This window comes from Carettochelys insculpta, chromosome 9 (assembly GCF_033958435.1).
Source record: "Carettochelys insculpta isolate YL-2023 chromosome 9, ASM3395843v1, whole genome shotgun sequence".
Taxonomy (NCBI): domain Eukaryota; kingdom Metazoa; phylum Chordata; order Testudines; family Carettochelyidae; genus Carettochelys; species Carettochelys insculpta.
This window is the reverse complement of record NC_134145.1, coordinates 25,652,282-25,667,853: the sequence shown is the minus strand read 5'-3', so window position 1 is coordinate 25,667,853 and position 15,572 is coordinate 25,652,282. Positions and strand designations below refer to the sequence as shown.

Here is a 15,572-nt window from a genome sequence, read left to right as displayed (position 1 = left end):
TATTGTTTTTATAGTAAGCCCAAATACTTATTGCCAGCTTCTGTGTGTGGAGAAATGAAGAAAGGGTGCAAAATATGAAATAGATTTCATATTAAAAATACAGTTGGTCCAAATTATCTAGTAGATATGCATAGGCAGCATTCCTACCCCCAGAAATGTTTGTTTTTTGATTGATCAATCCTGATTCTGAACTATGCTTATTCATCAAAGTGAAGTTCCAAAATAATCACGTGGTGCACAATATCTGTATAAGAGAGATCCCTGCACATTCACCTTTACCTTATCCTTCATAATGAGGGATTTAATTCTTGCTCTGACTCTCTCCCTTGTGGGTAAGTAAATATTTTATCTATCTGGATGGATGTATTGCACACCTACTTTTTTAAATAAGGCTTAAGAAACTAATTGTTGTCCATGTATAAATGTGAAAGTTACCTAAATGGACAAGAACACCTGATAGTGAATTCTCAGTTGTGTAGGGCAGAGAAGTTTGGATATATACTGACCTTAGGGGAAAAAAATTGTTTAAAAGTTAACAGGAAAGCATTAGGCCATGTGTACTTCACAGGTTGAGGTAAAAAATTTGGACAGCATTTTAAAAAAATGTAAAATGATCCTTTGTTTTAATTTCAATATTTTTTTTCTTTCAGGGAGTCAGCATCTTAATTTCCGTAAGTATTTTTCCTATCAAATGATGTAATTCTAATGAGTGCAACTGAAATTCAATTTGAAAAGTGTATGAATGTTTAATTGAGTTTTACAACTTTTAGTGTGCTGCAGAAGTGATATCAAAATGAAAAAAAATCTTTTCTATTTGGAAACAAGTATAGTAAAATATATGTTCTCTATGATGGCTACTTGGCATTATTTCTTTACAGAACCTGAATTTAAAGAAAACAAGGCTTATACATATGATTATGAAACTGAACTTGTCAGTGGACTTCCAGAAAGAAACCTTGCGAGAGCTGGAGTGAAAATAAAAAGCAAAGTGGAAATTACTGGTATTGGGCCAAAACTTTGTCTTGCTAGGGTAAGAAAATGCATCCAATATGAAAGCTGAAGTTATCTTCCTACATTGCTTTTTTTTTTCAACTTTGGGAAACTAATTAAGTTTCATCATATGTTTTGCTTACTCGGGCAGAATGTAACTGACACTGTTGTTTTTTTATTCAGTTTCCTATAGTCTATTTGCACTTTGCCAGGTAATTCTCAGCTCAAGCAAACCTTGGGCTTGAAGGATTTCTTCTGCTTTGTGGTCAGGAAGACAATAGAATGTAGTTTCAAATGCATAATAATTTTTTACTGGATCAATTCAATTGTTCCCAAGCTGTACAACCTAAGATTATTTAATCAACTGTTTTTGCAACTAGCAAAAAACAGAAATTAACATATTATAGCAGCTGGATGGCATTCAATATTTGGCATAAAGTATTTTTTCTGGCTGTTTCTTTCGATACAGCGGGAGAATGACACGTTGTGCTACACTGAGATTGTCTCCCTTTATTGTTTGGTGACATTAAAATTTCTGTGTAATTACTAATGATTTCTGATTATAGGAAAATGATTTTGACCTTTAAGGTAAGACTATGTGTGCATCCAGTGAATGTATTGAAACATACCCCTTCATTGATCTGGACTGATTGAATTTAGTCATATACGTGTAGGGTGACCATTCATCCTGTATTAGGCAGCATAGCCCTTTATTCTGGGTTCCAGATAGGTGTCCTAACTTATTTTTAAAAGGGGCTAATTGTCCCATATTTGGCCCTCCACCGCCTGACCTTTTCCCTCAGCAGTGTGCAGAGGGGCGTCTGCTGGACGGAGAACACATGGAGACCTTATGTGCTCTCAGGCCACAAGAAAAGGGAGCCAGCAGGGCGCCCTCCAAAGATAGGATAAATTGGTGCTCCACTTCCCTGCGCCTTTGGGAAGCCAATGGAGCACCAGTGGCTCCCAGAGGCTTGGCAAAGCCTGGAAAACACTAGTGGTTGCTGCCTCCTTCCCAGCTCCCCAAGCCTTGGTAAAACAGTGGGAGCACCAGCAGCTGCCGCCCACTTCCTGGCTCCCGACGGCTTGGTGAAGCCAGGAGAGCACCAGCAGCTTCTGCCCCATTCCTGGCTCCCAGTGGCTTGGGGAGCTGGAAGGAGCACAGGCGGTTTCCACCCTGTGCCTGTCTCTCAGAGGCTTGGCGAAGCAATGAGGGCACCAGTGGCTTTAGCCCCATTCCTGGTCCGGGGAGCTGGGAGGGGCACAGGCAGCTGCCTCCTGCTTCCCAGCTCCCCGTGCCACAGTGGAGCCAGGAGGAGGCACCCCTCCCCCAGTATCTCCCTGTCCCATATTGGTCACCCCATATATGTGCATGGAAGGAAAATTATCTTTTTAAAAGACTTCACTTGCCAAATTTAAATTATAGATAGGAGCAATCCATGGCAGTGTCCTAACAAGTGCTTGAAACGTACAGCAAATTTCCAAGGCTGCATTTACACTAGCAAGCTCGTTCAGAAAATCCAGCCCTTTTGGAAAAGAATGCGTGGAGTATCTGCACAAAAAAAATGCGCTCTTCTGAACCAAAATTGAAAGACCACGTTTCTTCTTCCAGAAGCCCTCTTCTGCTCCTGGCTCAGGAACAGCGCCACCTTTCGAAAGTTTTTTTGAAAGAAAGCACGTGTAGCTGCTCCACAGGCCCGTTTTTCAAATGAACAGTCCTCATGGCACCAGATTCTTTGATCCATGGCCCATTCTTTCAAAAGAGTGAGGGCTTTGTGGATGCTCTCTATCAAAAGAGCAGATTGATTTTGTTTACCTGCTTTTTCGTGTGTGGACGTGCTCTTTCAAAAGAAGATTTTTTGGAAGAGATCTGGAAGAACTTCTTTTGGAAGATTGCTGTAGTGTAGATGTAGCCCAACAGAAGAGTCTGATGTATACTCTTATAGGCTATAATGAAAGGCAATAGGAAATGTCACTTTTTAGTTAATGAACATGGCATGAGCTTTAGGGGAAGTTTCATTTTTATGTTGTTAAATGTAAAGCATGTGATTTTGGAGGAATGAAAGACACAAGAAATTTATTTTTCTTTTGTAAGCCATTGGTTTGCATGCACCTCCAATCAAAAATTAATGGTCTCAGACTCATTCCCAGTAAGCAGGTATCTTCATCACAAAGCCACCAGCGTAACTCTCCCTCACGTTGGCAGTATCTTCTCAGAATCCAACTACTGAACGGGCCCTGGAGACTGAATGGCAGAAACATATTGAAAAGGTAGTGTGTTGCAGGGAGGAGTTTTGCACTGCAGCAGGGCTAAAATATGAGGCGGAGGAGAAAGGTCTGCAACTACCTGAGCTTTCATAGGGAGGGACAATTCCTCCACCCTACTCTCTAGTTCTTTTCCCCCAGACATACTGTGACTCTGAATAGCTTGGGAGCCATGCTGCTCTTAGCTTTGGCTGTGTCTTGTCACTTCAAGCAAGGGGATCATAGCAGTCACCACCAGATTTAATTCTGCTTCGCACAATCCTAACTTTCTCCACAATTCGCTGCAGGTCTTCCATAGTTCTGGCAGTAGAATATAGCATAGTGTGGCTCTTCTCTGGCCCATATCTGTACATTGATCAAACTTTGGGTCAGAGGGACAATCTGTGAATTAGGACAAAGTAAGGTATATGTGAAAACATCCCTTTCAGCTGTTTTTTCACAGCCACAAGTCCCTATGATGGCTTTATCTTGGGTAGTGCTTCCTCAAATCCTAAGAAGACAACTTTGTAGGGAAAAATTGTTGATAGGAAATCTCTTTCTCCATCTCTTGCAGATTCATTCACTAGAAGCATCACAGTACAATGGTATCTGGCCTAAAGAGCCATTCACACGGTTATCTAAACTGAGCCAGGCTCTTACAGCCCAACTCAGAAGCCACATCAAATTTGAATACAGCAATGGCCGTGTTGCAAATCTCATGGCTCCAAATTCTCTCTCAGATGAGGGTCTTAACTTCTATCGAGGATTTCTGAATGTGCTGGAACTCACCCTGAAGAAGTCACAGAACATATACAACCTTCAGGAGGTGAGCCCTTTGCTTCAGTAATTATGTTTGCAATCTCATGTGAAAAGCATACACTTCTGGTTCTTCTAACATATTTATCTGAATTCTGTGTTAAGTGTTTATTTCCTAGCAAGCAACATCTACACTTAAGAGGAAAGTTATTCATTTATTCTGTACCCCCACAGATACAGCTGTGCCTTAAGGATCCAAAGAAATATATAGATGTTTATTCTAACTGATCAGATAATTTTAGGAGTACATTAACAACATGAGAAGCTAAGAAAACATAGCTTTTATCTCCTGTAAAATGAAACCATACAGAAATCTATAATGTTAGTTTACAAAAAAATGTGAATAATACACTGAAATAAGTTTAAACCCTCTGTATATTATTAATATTTCAGCTAGATATAATAGCAATCTGATGTCTCTGAGAAATCATGTATACTTTAATCTTCTTCAGCCCTTATGAGAAGGAATATAGTGCATATGTTATTGTATTATGATAATAACTGACTGCTGTACTTGATGTTCTGTTGGAATTTTCACTGTTATATGAGTTTTAATACCTTTTTTTAAATCACCCCACATTAAAATTCACCACACAAGTTGCAATTTATTTAGTTTTACATCAATATATTTACATGGATGAAATTGGTTTTCCGTTCATTGGTATCACAGGGCTTTCAAATAATTTTAGTGCAAATGTAGACCAAAACCACTTTAAGGAGACTGAAATACTAGATATGATCAGAGTAAGCTTCAGAAATGAGCTTCAGTATCTCATATTTTTCACAATATTTGTTCCTGCAGGATGATACTGAGGCCTCGCAGCTATAGCATGTGCAGTATTCTGCAATGCAGTTTCTCATCTTTATCATTTCTAAATGAATTGGTTGCATGTGATAGTCTTACTGCCAACCTACACATATGAGCTTAGCTACTGAAATCTTCTCCCAGTTTTTATTGTTTTACTCAATCATTCACTGATTAGTGAACATTGGCAGATTTTCCTGAGCCTCTCAAAGCACTTTACATTGGAAGATAGCCAGGAAGGGTCCCAAAACATAGCAGGTGAATCTGAACTGCAGAGTGGGATTCTGTATTTCATGTGCCCCCTAAACTCCCAGTGAGTTAAATAAGAGCTTGGAGTTCTTGAGGTATGCAGAATCAGAATGAATTGAGAGAGTTCATTTCGCTGATGGGAGTTTTAACAGAAGTCTGCAAGATAACGTCCTATGCTGCAATGACAGGAATGGTTGATTCCTATGGAACAATTGTACATTATCCTTAACAATAAAATGTCAGGAAATCAACCACTCCCCCTCAAAATGCCTTCACCTATCTCCCTTTAACATTAGTAGAAGTCCCATTCACTGACTGAAGAGAATCGGTTCACTTTATAGGTATAAAATCTTAAAGTAGTATTAAACATCTCAGTTAAACCTTTAAATGCAAGAAAATCCACAATTAAAGCTCCACTATTCTTAAATAATGTGTAATTATTGCTGCTCACTTTGTGTGTCAGATTATCTGCTATTCTAAGCCTCTAATAGAGGCATGTATGAGCCGGAGATTAGGTATAATGGGATTTTTAAGGGCAAGGTATTAGCCACAACTCTAAAATTTCTTGCATTTGAAGTTTAATTCTGACTAATCACATTATTTCGGCGTATATTTGTTAATTTTTCTAAAATATTTCTCATATTCCATAGTCCCTAATTGGATATTGATACCGCCGTTCTGACTGAACCAAAATTTTGCCCCCGGGAAGTCAGTGGGAATTTTCAGTGTTTTGAGCAGAAGCCCTGTTTTGGCTCTTTGACCGTATATGACATCCACCAATTCTGCAGAAAACGTAGCACTGCCCAAGAGTTGATTTCTTCTAATTTTGAGGCAGGCTGGGATCGGTGGTGTCTGCAATACAACCTATGTCGTTCAAGAAAACAGGAAAGCGAATCAAGTTTATGTGACAAAATCCAAGGACCTAAACAGTTGTGATGAGAGAGCTCAGATTCTTACTGGTGCTGCATATACATGCCAATGCCCAGCCTGCCAAGAAGTAAGTAAGATCGATTTATATTTAAACACATTTTATGAGGACTGATTCATCTCTCACCTGCACTGGTTTGGGGTCATTTAACTATAACGGTCATTTAACCGCTTTAAGTGGAAGGCAAATCAGGTTTCCTATATCTAATTATCTATACTTGCATTCTTCATGATATTCATGTGCATTGCCTAGTGCAAAATCTCTGTATCATACTACGCCCTCTGAGTAGTGCTGCAAATGTCTCTATTCAGAACAAAATTCTACCCTCTCAAAAGTTGCGTAAATTTAAGGAAAGAAAAGTTGATCCTTAAAATTTGTAGCAGTAATTGAAATGGGCTTGAACTCTTTTATATACACATTCAAGCAGAGTTCATATACGTCGTTGAGGGGAATAGTATACAGAATAGCCCTGCAAACAAGAGGATCACATTCGATAGTATAAGTGGTGTTTTCTGGGCTTACTATCCATGAATTCTCTTAATGGAATTTTAAATAACTGTCACTTTTTCATTCTGAAGAAAAACAAGTATTCCCGGGCAACCTCTACTTACTATTACAAAATCAAAACTACTAAAGAGGAGGCTTTACTGGTACAAGCCGATGTCCAAGAAGTCCATCAGTTCACTCCATTCAATGAGGCCACTGGAGGGGATGCTGTAGTAGCAGCAAGGTAATGTACATCTGCGTAACTGATCCAAAAGTGCGTATCCCTTTAATTTAATAAGTTAGCATCTAAATAATCTAGTCAAATTTCCTGACTGAAATGAGACCTCTTCACCAACCACATTTTGATTGGCAATATTTCGTTATGTAAAGCCTCAACCAGATAATAAAAAAAACAACCTTCGCTGTTGGCCGTAAAACTGAAACATGCATTGATACACAAATTTTGCTAGCTAAAGTTGGCAGTGTTTGATGAGTTTATTTCTCTGGGCTAGTTGGTTGATGCCTAAAAAGCCAAGACAAACACAATTTGATGTGAAAAAATGAAAATTAATGTATTGGTAGTAAATACTTTGACAACTAGCTAACTCACTGAAAGGAAGATCCCCAGAAAACTATATTACTGAGAGAGACCCATGTGGATAGTTCACAGCAAAACTAGACAGTAGTTTGAAATAGGATATATTGCCAATACGGTTATGGCTCTGGCTGGTTGAAAATCTTCCTATCACAACTGCTTTTGATGAGTAAATGGGGTTCCAGCCAATAAACTATTGCACTAAATGTGTGATCTGTCTGGGGAAATTTTTAAATTTATGAAAAAACATTTTGGCCAACACCTGAAAACATTTGGCTGAAAATTTAAACCTTCAGTTTTTCAGCTGAAATCCAAAAATATTCAGGGTACTTTTTAAGAATTTGGTTGGTATTTTTTTCCATATTCATCAAAAATTTCCACTGAAACAAATTATTTCGTGACCAGCTCTACTTATGGGCTTTATCTACAGAGGCATCATGTCACAGAATAGGACACAGAGTTCTTTTTTATCACATAGCTGTATTTCACTTCAAGCTAGATCCTCGCTTATGGAAACGGGCATTGCTCCATTAACTGTTCACTGCTGCCCTCTCACTGCTCCACTGAAGTCAAAGCAGTTACACCATTTAACCCTAACCTTAGTCCCTGTCTACATTACAGACCCTATGTCAGCCTACACCCCAGTGTAGATTTAGTTTATGCTGATGAGCAGAGGTATTCTCCCAGTATGGTAACTTCATCTCCACAAACAGCATTAGCTAATGCTAACAAAGAGTGTGCCTGCTGCAAAGATGCATCTACACTGGGGGATTTGTTAGCATAGCTGTGTCACAAAATTATTTCCCCCTTCACATTCCCAGCTGACATAGATATGCTGATATAAATTTAAACCAATGTTAATATTCATTTTCCTGTATATATGAATACAACATTTCCCCATCACTTCTGTGCACATATGCCTCTTCTCCATACATCAGTACTGAAGGTATATAATAGGTTTGGCATGTCCTGGAATGGGGAGAGAAATGTGAGTGTAACTTGCCTTATACTTCCTGACTCCAGTGTCCTTCCAGTAATACTTCATAACTTTTCTGGAAAGGAAAACTCTCTAGTGATTATATAGACCCTTGTATTCAGCTCCTACTAGATTGTCTGTAGAGTATTTCTATAATATTTTCTAAATATTTTCTGAAATTCTCATTGAAACAGTGCTTGGAATGTTTCAAAAGATCTCTGTGGAGTTTCTAAAGTAAATATGTCAATAGTCTATGGCAATTTTAGAGTCTATTCAGTACAATCATATTTCTACTGAAATGTTCTGATATTCGGTACAATGTAGCGTATTGTCCTAAATTGCCTGTTTAAATAGGGTTGGCAGGATAGGACATATTTCTACAAGCCTCTAATATGACAAGAATAAGAAATATTTGCAAGCATGCCATTCCGTTAAAACTTCTTGATGATAAAAGGTGAGTTTGGTCAGTTTGAAAAGCTTCCAGAGATCTGGATGTTTTTCCAAAGTAAATCTCTTTGCTTGAGAAATCAGGCTGGAAATCTCATGAGAACATTTCATCTTACAAAGTCCCCAGGAAAACTCTGCTTGCATTTGGGTCACTAATAATCCAAGAAGTGACTGTAACATTTCTTGTGATATTTCACTTTTTCACTTTCATTTGAAACCAAAAAGTGCCTAGATGTGTGAAAACTCTCAGGAGACTCTAGACAGGCTCAAAATTCAGTGATGATTTCTGATGAAGGATCACGCCAGTTATTTTTGTTTGAACTTGAATGCACAAATCTAAAAATAACATGTATTTTTACTGTGATCTTATTTATCGACCCCTCCACACCACACCTCCACACACACCTACTTCACCTGCCCCAGTTTCTCTTCCCTGGGTATTTCTTTAAATCTAAAGGGATTTAAGATTTCTTCAATCCTGAAGCAGAATAAAGTCTAGATCTAATTTTCAGAGGTGCTGACTATTGGGAGATGCAGGTTTTCTCAGGATCAGATCCTTTCTCTGGATTTCAAGGAATATATTTATGAATAAATTTGCATCTTGATAACAAAGCACTTTTGTAAAAAATACACACTTGGGCTATGTCTATACTGGCCCCTCCCTTTCAAAATGGGTATGCAAATATGGCATTTCAAAAATGCAAATGAGGTACTTGTTTGCATAATGGTGGTCACTCACCATTCTGGAAAAGCTGCTTTCAAAATGCAAAATAGCCATGTAGACAGGGTTCCTTCAAAAGGAAGCCTCACTTTCAAAAGTACCCTTCTTAATTTTTTCAGGAAGAAGGATGCTTTTGAAAGCATGGCTTCCTTTCAAAGGAACCCCATCTACAGAGCTGTTTTGCACTTCAAAAGCAGCTCTTCTGTAATAGTAAGAGACTGTCATTATGCAAATGAGGTGTTGAACATGCAAATTAACACCTCATTTGCATTTTTGGCTGCCGCATTTGCATGCCCTGTTCAAAGGGAGGGACCAATGTAGTCATAGCCTTATAGTAAGATCAAAATGTCTCTTTATTTTGCCCACTGATTCTTTATTATTTCATTGGGTTTCTCCACTGCAGACAGAGGCTGATGCTGAGTGATGTGCAAAAACACACTCCAGAAATACCATCCGCAGCATTCGAGAAACGTGGATCACTTCGGTACCATTTTAGCAGTGAATTGGGTCAGCTTCCCATGCAGCTATTCAAAATCAAAAACATGGAGAGTCAGGTAAAATCAACAGCTGGAAGTAAATATTTGGCTGTCAGTAGGTGCCCATGCAGATGGGAAAGGTAACATATGTGATCTTGCTCTATCTTCTAATTTTCCTGCAGATAGTGGAAATCCTGCAGTATATGGTAGATCATACACATGAGCAAGTTCCTGGTGATGCCCCAGCAAAATTCCTTCAGCTTGTGCAGCTTTTCCGAGCAGCGAATGATGACATGTATGAGTCAGTTTGGAAACAGCTTTTGAACCGGCCCGCATACAGGTAAGAATGACTTTAATTCCTCATGCTATGATGGAAGATCTGAAATTAATGTGTTCATGTGCAGATCTGGAAAATAATCATCATCTTTCCTCTTGCAGGCGCTTGATTTTGGATCTCATTCCTGCCATTTCCACGACTGGGGCCATCAGGTTCTTAAGGCACATCATTGAAAGGCAAGAACTCAGTGATCTTGAAGCAACTCAGGCAGTGCTTATGGGCCTGCATCTAAGTCCAGCCACCCGTGATGTGATAGATGAAGCTTTGGTAAGTTGCTTCCTACACTCTCTAATCTTTTGTCACCAATTCTATCATCCATTGTATTTAATCCTTGGGTAACATTGCAAAGGCTTTGATAATACAAAGGTTTTATACCACTAATAGGATTGCAAACATTCATGTCCTGACTGTGTTGGAAGGGCAGAATCACGCAAAGGGACACAGATGAAGCCAGAAAGAAACAGCTGACTTAAGTGATGGAGTCTTAATGCTGCAAACTTGATTTCTGGAATACTTTCATCCAAATTAACTTTACAGTTAGAGCACCATTGGTTCTGTAACAGAGGCTACATCTATACTAGACCAAGAAAGTTGACCGCAGATACGCAAGTATAGCTACACCAATGTGTAGCTAAAATCAACATGTCTGCACTCAGCTAACTTGTCTATTCACACAGGGGAAGGTCAACAAGAGCGTTTCTCTCTGTGACCTCTCTTATTATTACAGTGGTCGACTGTGACCCCTGAGAGCTCGATTTTGCACGTCCAGACTAGACACACAAAATTGAACCCCAGAAGATCGACCCTGAACAGGTTGATCGTCTGTGGTAGTCTAGATGAGCCCTACAGGGCTCTACCAAAACTAAACAGAAATAACTAAGTATTTTGCTTTATTAAAATATATTGGGTCTGATTGTTCTATCAGGATGGTTATAAATCACAGTAATTCTGCTGAAATCGACGGAATTGTGCCAGTGTAGGAATGGTGTGAGAGAGACTAGAAGGTGGATTTTTTAATATAATTTTGTACATATTCTGAGGGTCAGATTCTGCTCTCAGAGGCATATACTCATTTCCTCTTCATTTCAATGAAAGCTATGCCTCTAAGGCCGCGCGCTACACAGCATTGTCCTTCCTGAAGGAGAATGTAAATGAGTGAGATTGAAAATGCAAATGAAGCATAGATTTACATATCTCATGCCTCATTTGCATATTCTCACGTGATCTTGCTTCCGGAAGAGGCTTTTCTGGAAGCAAAAACAGCTGTGTAGATGGGGTTCCTTTGGAAAAAAAATTTTCAAAAGAACCCTTCTTCTGCATTTGTTTCAGGAAGAAGGGTTCTTTCAAAAGCGGGATTTTTTTCCAAAGGAACCCCGTCTACATGGCTGTTTTTGTTTTTGGAAAAGTCTCTTCCAGAAGTGTGATTGTGCAAGAATATGTAAATGAGGTGTGAGATATGTAAAACCATGCTTCATTTGCATTTTCAATCTTACTCATTTGCATACCCCTTCCAGAAGGAGAGTGCTGTGCAGACATGGCTTAAGTGAAACTTGGCCAGCAGTGAATGTCAGCACAGACCAGAAATTAGCATGTTCAAATATGGGACAGAAAATGACAGATTCAAATCTGATGTTGGCATACACTTTCATGCTAAACATTGTCATCAGTCTGAATTATTGGGATATATTTAGTATCCATCTTAGTGTTTTGTTGCAACAGTTCAAGCAATTACAAAACAACACAGAACAGCCAGAGTTTTATGAAAATTATGTGCCCTACAGTTCTCAACAAAATTCAAGTTCCCTATCAGGGTGATTTTTCATGCTTTGGATTGCAGGAAGAACTTAATGCCCAAATCAAAATCAGAAATATTATTTAAAAAATAAATATGAAGTTTTTCAGGAATATGATGTAATCACCATGCAAAATACAGGAACAGCTACTGCTCACATAAGAAGCCAGACTTCCAGGAAATATTGGTTATATTTTCCCTTTCCTGGATGCAGTCTAATAAAAAACTTACGTATATACATGCAAAAGAAAAAAGAAATTATTTCTTGCCAGTGGTGATAATGTAAAATATTTTCTCTCTAGCTCATCCTGAAAAAGGCTCATCCACGCTCAGACATGCTGCTGCACAGAGTTGCCTATCTAGCCTTTGGGTCACTGGTTTCCAAGTACTGCGCCAATTTAGACAACTGTCCTGAATCAGCTCTCCAGGTACACAACCTGAGTTTCTCTTATTTTTAATGGAAAATTTGTATCTAGACAATTAAGATTGTCAGGACAAAGCATTTCATTCATCACACTTGCATGGCACTTTTGCCTGAGGATCTCAAAATGCTTTATATTGAAGTCTGCTGACACACTTGCATGGTATTTTTAAATGTCACCATTTAAGAGCTATACAAATTAAGGAATGCAAATACTAATTCCTTGACTAAAGTCATGCAGTGAATCTGTTGTGCTCGAAATAGAACCTGGAAATCTTGACTCCCAATCATCCACTTACACTAAGGTTATGTTAGCAGTAGGCAAAGTAAGTTGACTACAGATATACAGTGCCAGCTATGACAATTGAATAGCTAAAATCAAAGTATCTGCATTCAGCTAACTTGGCTGTCCTTACTGGGAAAGCTCAACAGAAGAGTTTCTCTCATTGACCTCTATTAACCTCATGTCTCATGAGGAATACTGGGGTGCGACCCCTGAGAGGTTGATTTAACGTGTCCATAGTAGATGCACAAAATTGAAGCCCATAAGATTGACCCTCAGTGGGTCAATCTTCCAGGATAGAGTAGATGTAGTGTAAGAGACAAAGCTGCCCACTGGCAATAGAACTATCTAGTTCTTTTATATCACTTTTCCTTAGTCAATCTTCAAATGTTTTGCAAAGGTGTTATCATATTCCCATTTTGCAGTTGGGTAAACAGAAGCACAGAGGGCTAAATGGACTTGACAAGGTCAGCCAACAGAATTTGCCTTTTAATATTATCTTGTGCAAGTTTTGAGCTAAATTAATAGATCAGAAATGTGATGCTTTAAAAAGAAATTTGCTCTTAGGCCCATCTATGTATTGAAATCTGTGATAGTTTAGTGCTTTTCATTCAGCCATTGTTTGTGCAGTCAGAAGAGTCATCTACTGTGTCAGAGCTGGTCCTAGCCACACATTCAAAAATTAAAGTTCAGGCCACAAGCACAAATCCTGCCAAGCAACTAAAAACATGTTAGGATTTGCTTGCTTCAGAAGCAGCAGAATGAAATGACCTGGTGGTCTCTAGAGCTACGTCTACACGTGAAGCCTACATTGAAGTAGCTTATTTCGATGTAGCGACATCGAAATAGGCTATTTCGATGAATAACATCTACACATCCCCTAGGGCTGGCCACGTCGACGTTCAACATCGACGCTGCGCAGCACCACATCGAAATAGGCGCTGCGAGGGAACGTCTACACGCCAAAGTAGCACACATCGAAATAAGGGTGCCAGGCACAGCTGCAGACAGGGTCACAGGGCGGACTCAACAGCAAGCCACTCCCTTAAAGGGCCCCTCCCAGACACACTTGCACTAAACAACACAAGATCCACAGAGCCAATAACTGGTTGCAGACCCTGTGCATGCAGCATGGATCCCCAGCTGCAGCAGCAGCAGCCAGAAGCCCTGGGCTAAGGGCTGCTGCACACGGTGACCATAGAGCCCCGCAGGGGCTGGGCAGAGAGCGTCTCTCAACCCCTCAGCTGATGGCCACCATGGCAGACCCCGCTATTTCAATGTTGCGGGACGCGGATCGGCTACACGTGCCCTACTTTGACGTTCAACTTCGAAGTAGGGCGCTATTCCCATCCCCTCATGGGGTTAGCGACTTCGACATCTCGCCGCCTAACGTTGATGTTAACATCAAAATAGCACCCAACACGTGTAGCCGTGACGGGCGCTATTTCGAAGTTAGTGCCGCTACTTCAAAGTAGCGTGCACGTGTAGACGCGGCTTAGAAGACTTAATGCTACCAAAATTTGCCAATCCAGTTGACAAGGATTGGAATCTTTATAAACCATCTCATAGAAGATACTAATGACAGAATAGGCCCAAAGACTCGTCTGTCTTCATGAATCAAGGAAGGTCCTCCAACAAGTAAGAAAAAATGTCTAATACGTCAATGCCAGGTTCCTAACTCCCATTAAAAGTCAGTAAGTATTCCTAACTGCCATTTGTGCCTTTATACATCATGTTTATGGTACATTGGTGAGGAACTAACTGCATTGCTGATGTCTATACAGAGCATGTTCCCAAAACAAAATCACAGCTTCAGTCTTCAGGGCTAAAATTCTTGCAATTTCCATGAGCATGGAATGCAACTGGAAATCTTTCAGTAAATTATTTGAACAAAGTAAAACCAATCAACCACCTCTTCACAGCATATCGACAGAACAGAGCTGCAACTTAAACCCTCTTTTTTTTTCAGCCACTATATGACTTAGCAGCTGAAGCATCTAGCCAGGCCAAGGAAGATGAAATGGTCCTGGCCATGAAGGCCCTTGGAAATGTAGGACATCCAACCATTTTAAAGCGCCTCATGAAGTTTATACCAGGATATGCACCTAGTGCTTCTGACCTCTCGCTCCGGGTTCAAATTAGTGCAGTGATGGCCCTGAGAAATGTGGGCAAGAGAGACCCACGACGGGTAAGGAAACAAAGAATCCCTCTTCTTAAGCACATGCGATAAGCTCAACACATTTTTTCTATTTGTTGCAAGATGGGGGAGCATTTTATATATATATCTTGTGGGGTTTTTTTAAATGAATGCATTATTAACAAGTGGGAACCTTCAGTTCCTTATGACATTTGTATTGACATTCATATTCAGTATTACAGAACACAGAGAATAGCTTAGCGTAAGGATGAGTTCATTATTCTGCTGGCTTGTTGTCCACATTGCCATTTTGTAGTCTTATTTTCTGAAGATACATGAGAGATAGGTTACTGATAAAGTGTGTTTCTTGCTATTTCAATGTTGGTGTAAGAAAGAACCCACAAAACAAGGCTTTCCAGAGATTTATGTTAAATATAGATTAAGTTATCTAAACATAAATCAGAACAATATCTCAAACACCTACTGATATCTCATAGTGCAGATTTGAATCCTAATTCTGGATGTGCGCACGCATGTGTGTGTGTGTGTGTGTGTGTTTAAACCATAAATGGAACGTTTATTAAATGTGACTTTTGTCTTTGAATTACTTTAGGAGCAGGCAGCACAAAATAGTCTCTTACTCCACCGATCTAGGTTTACTATTCCCCTCACCTGAAAACAGTCTTATTCTAGACCAGAAACCTTATTCTTTTCAAGTTTTACTTATTTTGAAATTTTCTTTTTAATCACTCAGTGTGCAATGGTGTTTTGTTTTCTTTTTTAACAAAAAATTAATTATATTATTTTAATTAATTTTTATATCAGCCAAATTCACAACATTCCATTGGGGCTTTATCGGGGCTTCTGTTTTT

The 15,572-nt window shown here is 39.4% G+C and overlaps 1 protein-coding gene across 1 annotated transcript in view; it reads left to right on the top strand.

Annotated features, from left to right (window-relative positions):
* The first annotated feature begins 292 nt into the window (after positions 1–292).
* LOC142017910 (vitellogenin-1-like) overlaps positions 293–15,572 on the top strand; it is a 53,648-nt gene continuing 38,368 nt past the window's right edge. Inside the window, exons 1-11 of the mRNA XM_075003251.1 lie at positions 293–332; positions 651–671; positions 879–1,030; positions 3,806–4,057; positions 5,937–6,098; positions 6,608–6,759; positions 9,658–9,808; positions 9,913–10,070; positions 10,169–10,334; positions 12,162–12,287; positions 14,533–14,751. Of these exons, the coding sequence (XP_074859352.1) occupies positions 293–332; positions 651–671; positions 879–1,030; positions 3,806–4,057; positions 5,937–6,098; positions 6,608–6,759; positions 9,658–9,808; positions 9,913–10,070; positions 10,169–10,334; positions 12,162–12,287; positions 14,533–14,751 (1,599 nt within the window). The remainder of the gene's footprint in view (positions 333–650; positions 672–878; positions 1,031–3,805; positions 4,058–5,936; positions 6,099–6,607; positions 6,760–9,657; positions 9,809–9,912; positions 10,071–10,168; positions 10,335–12,161; positions 12,288–14,532; positions 14,752–15,572) is intronic.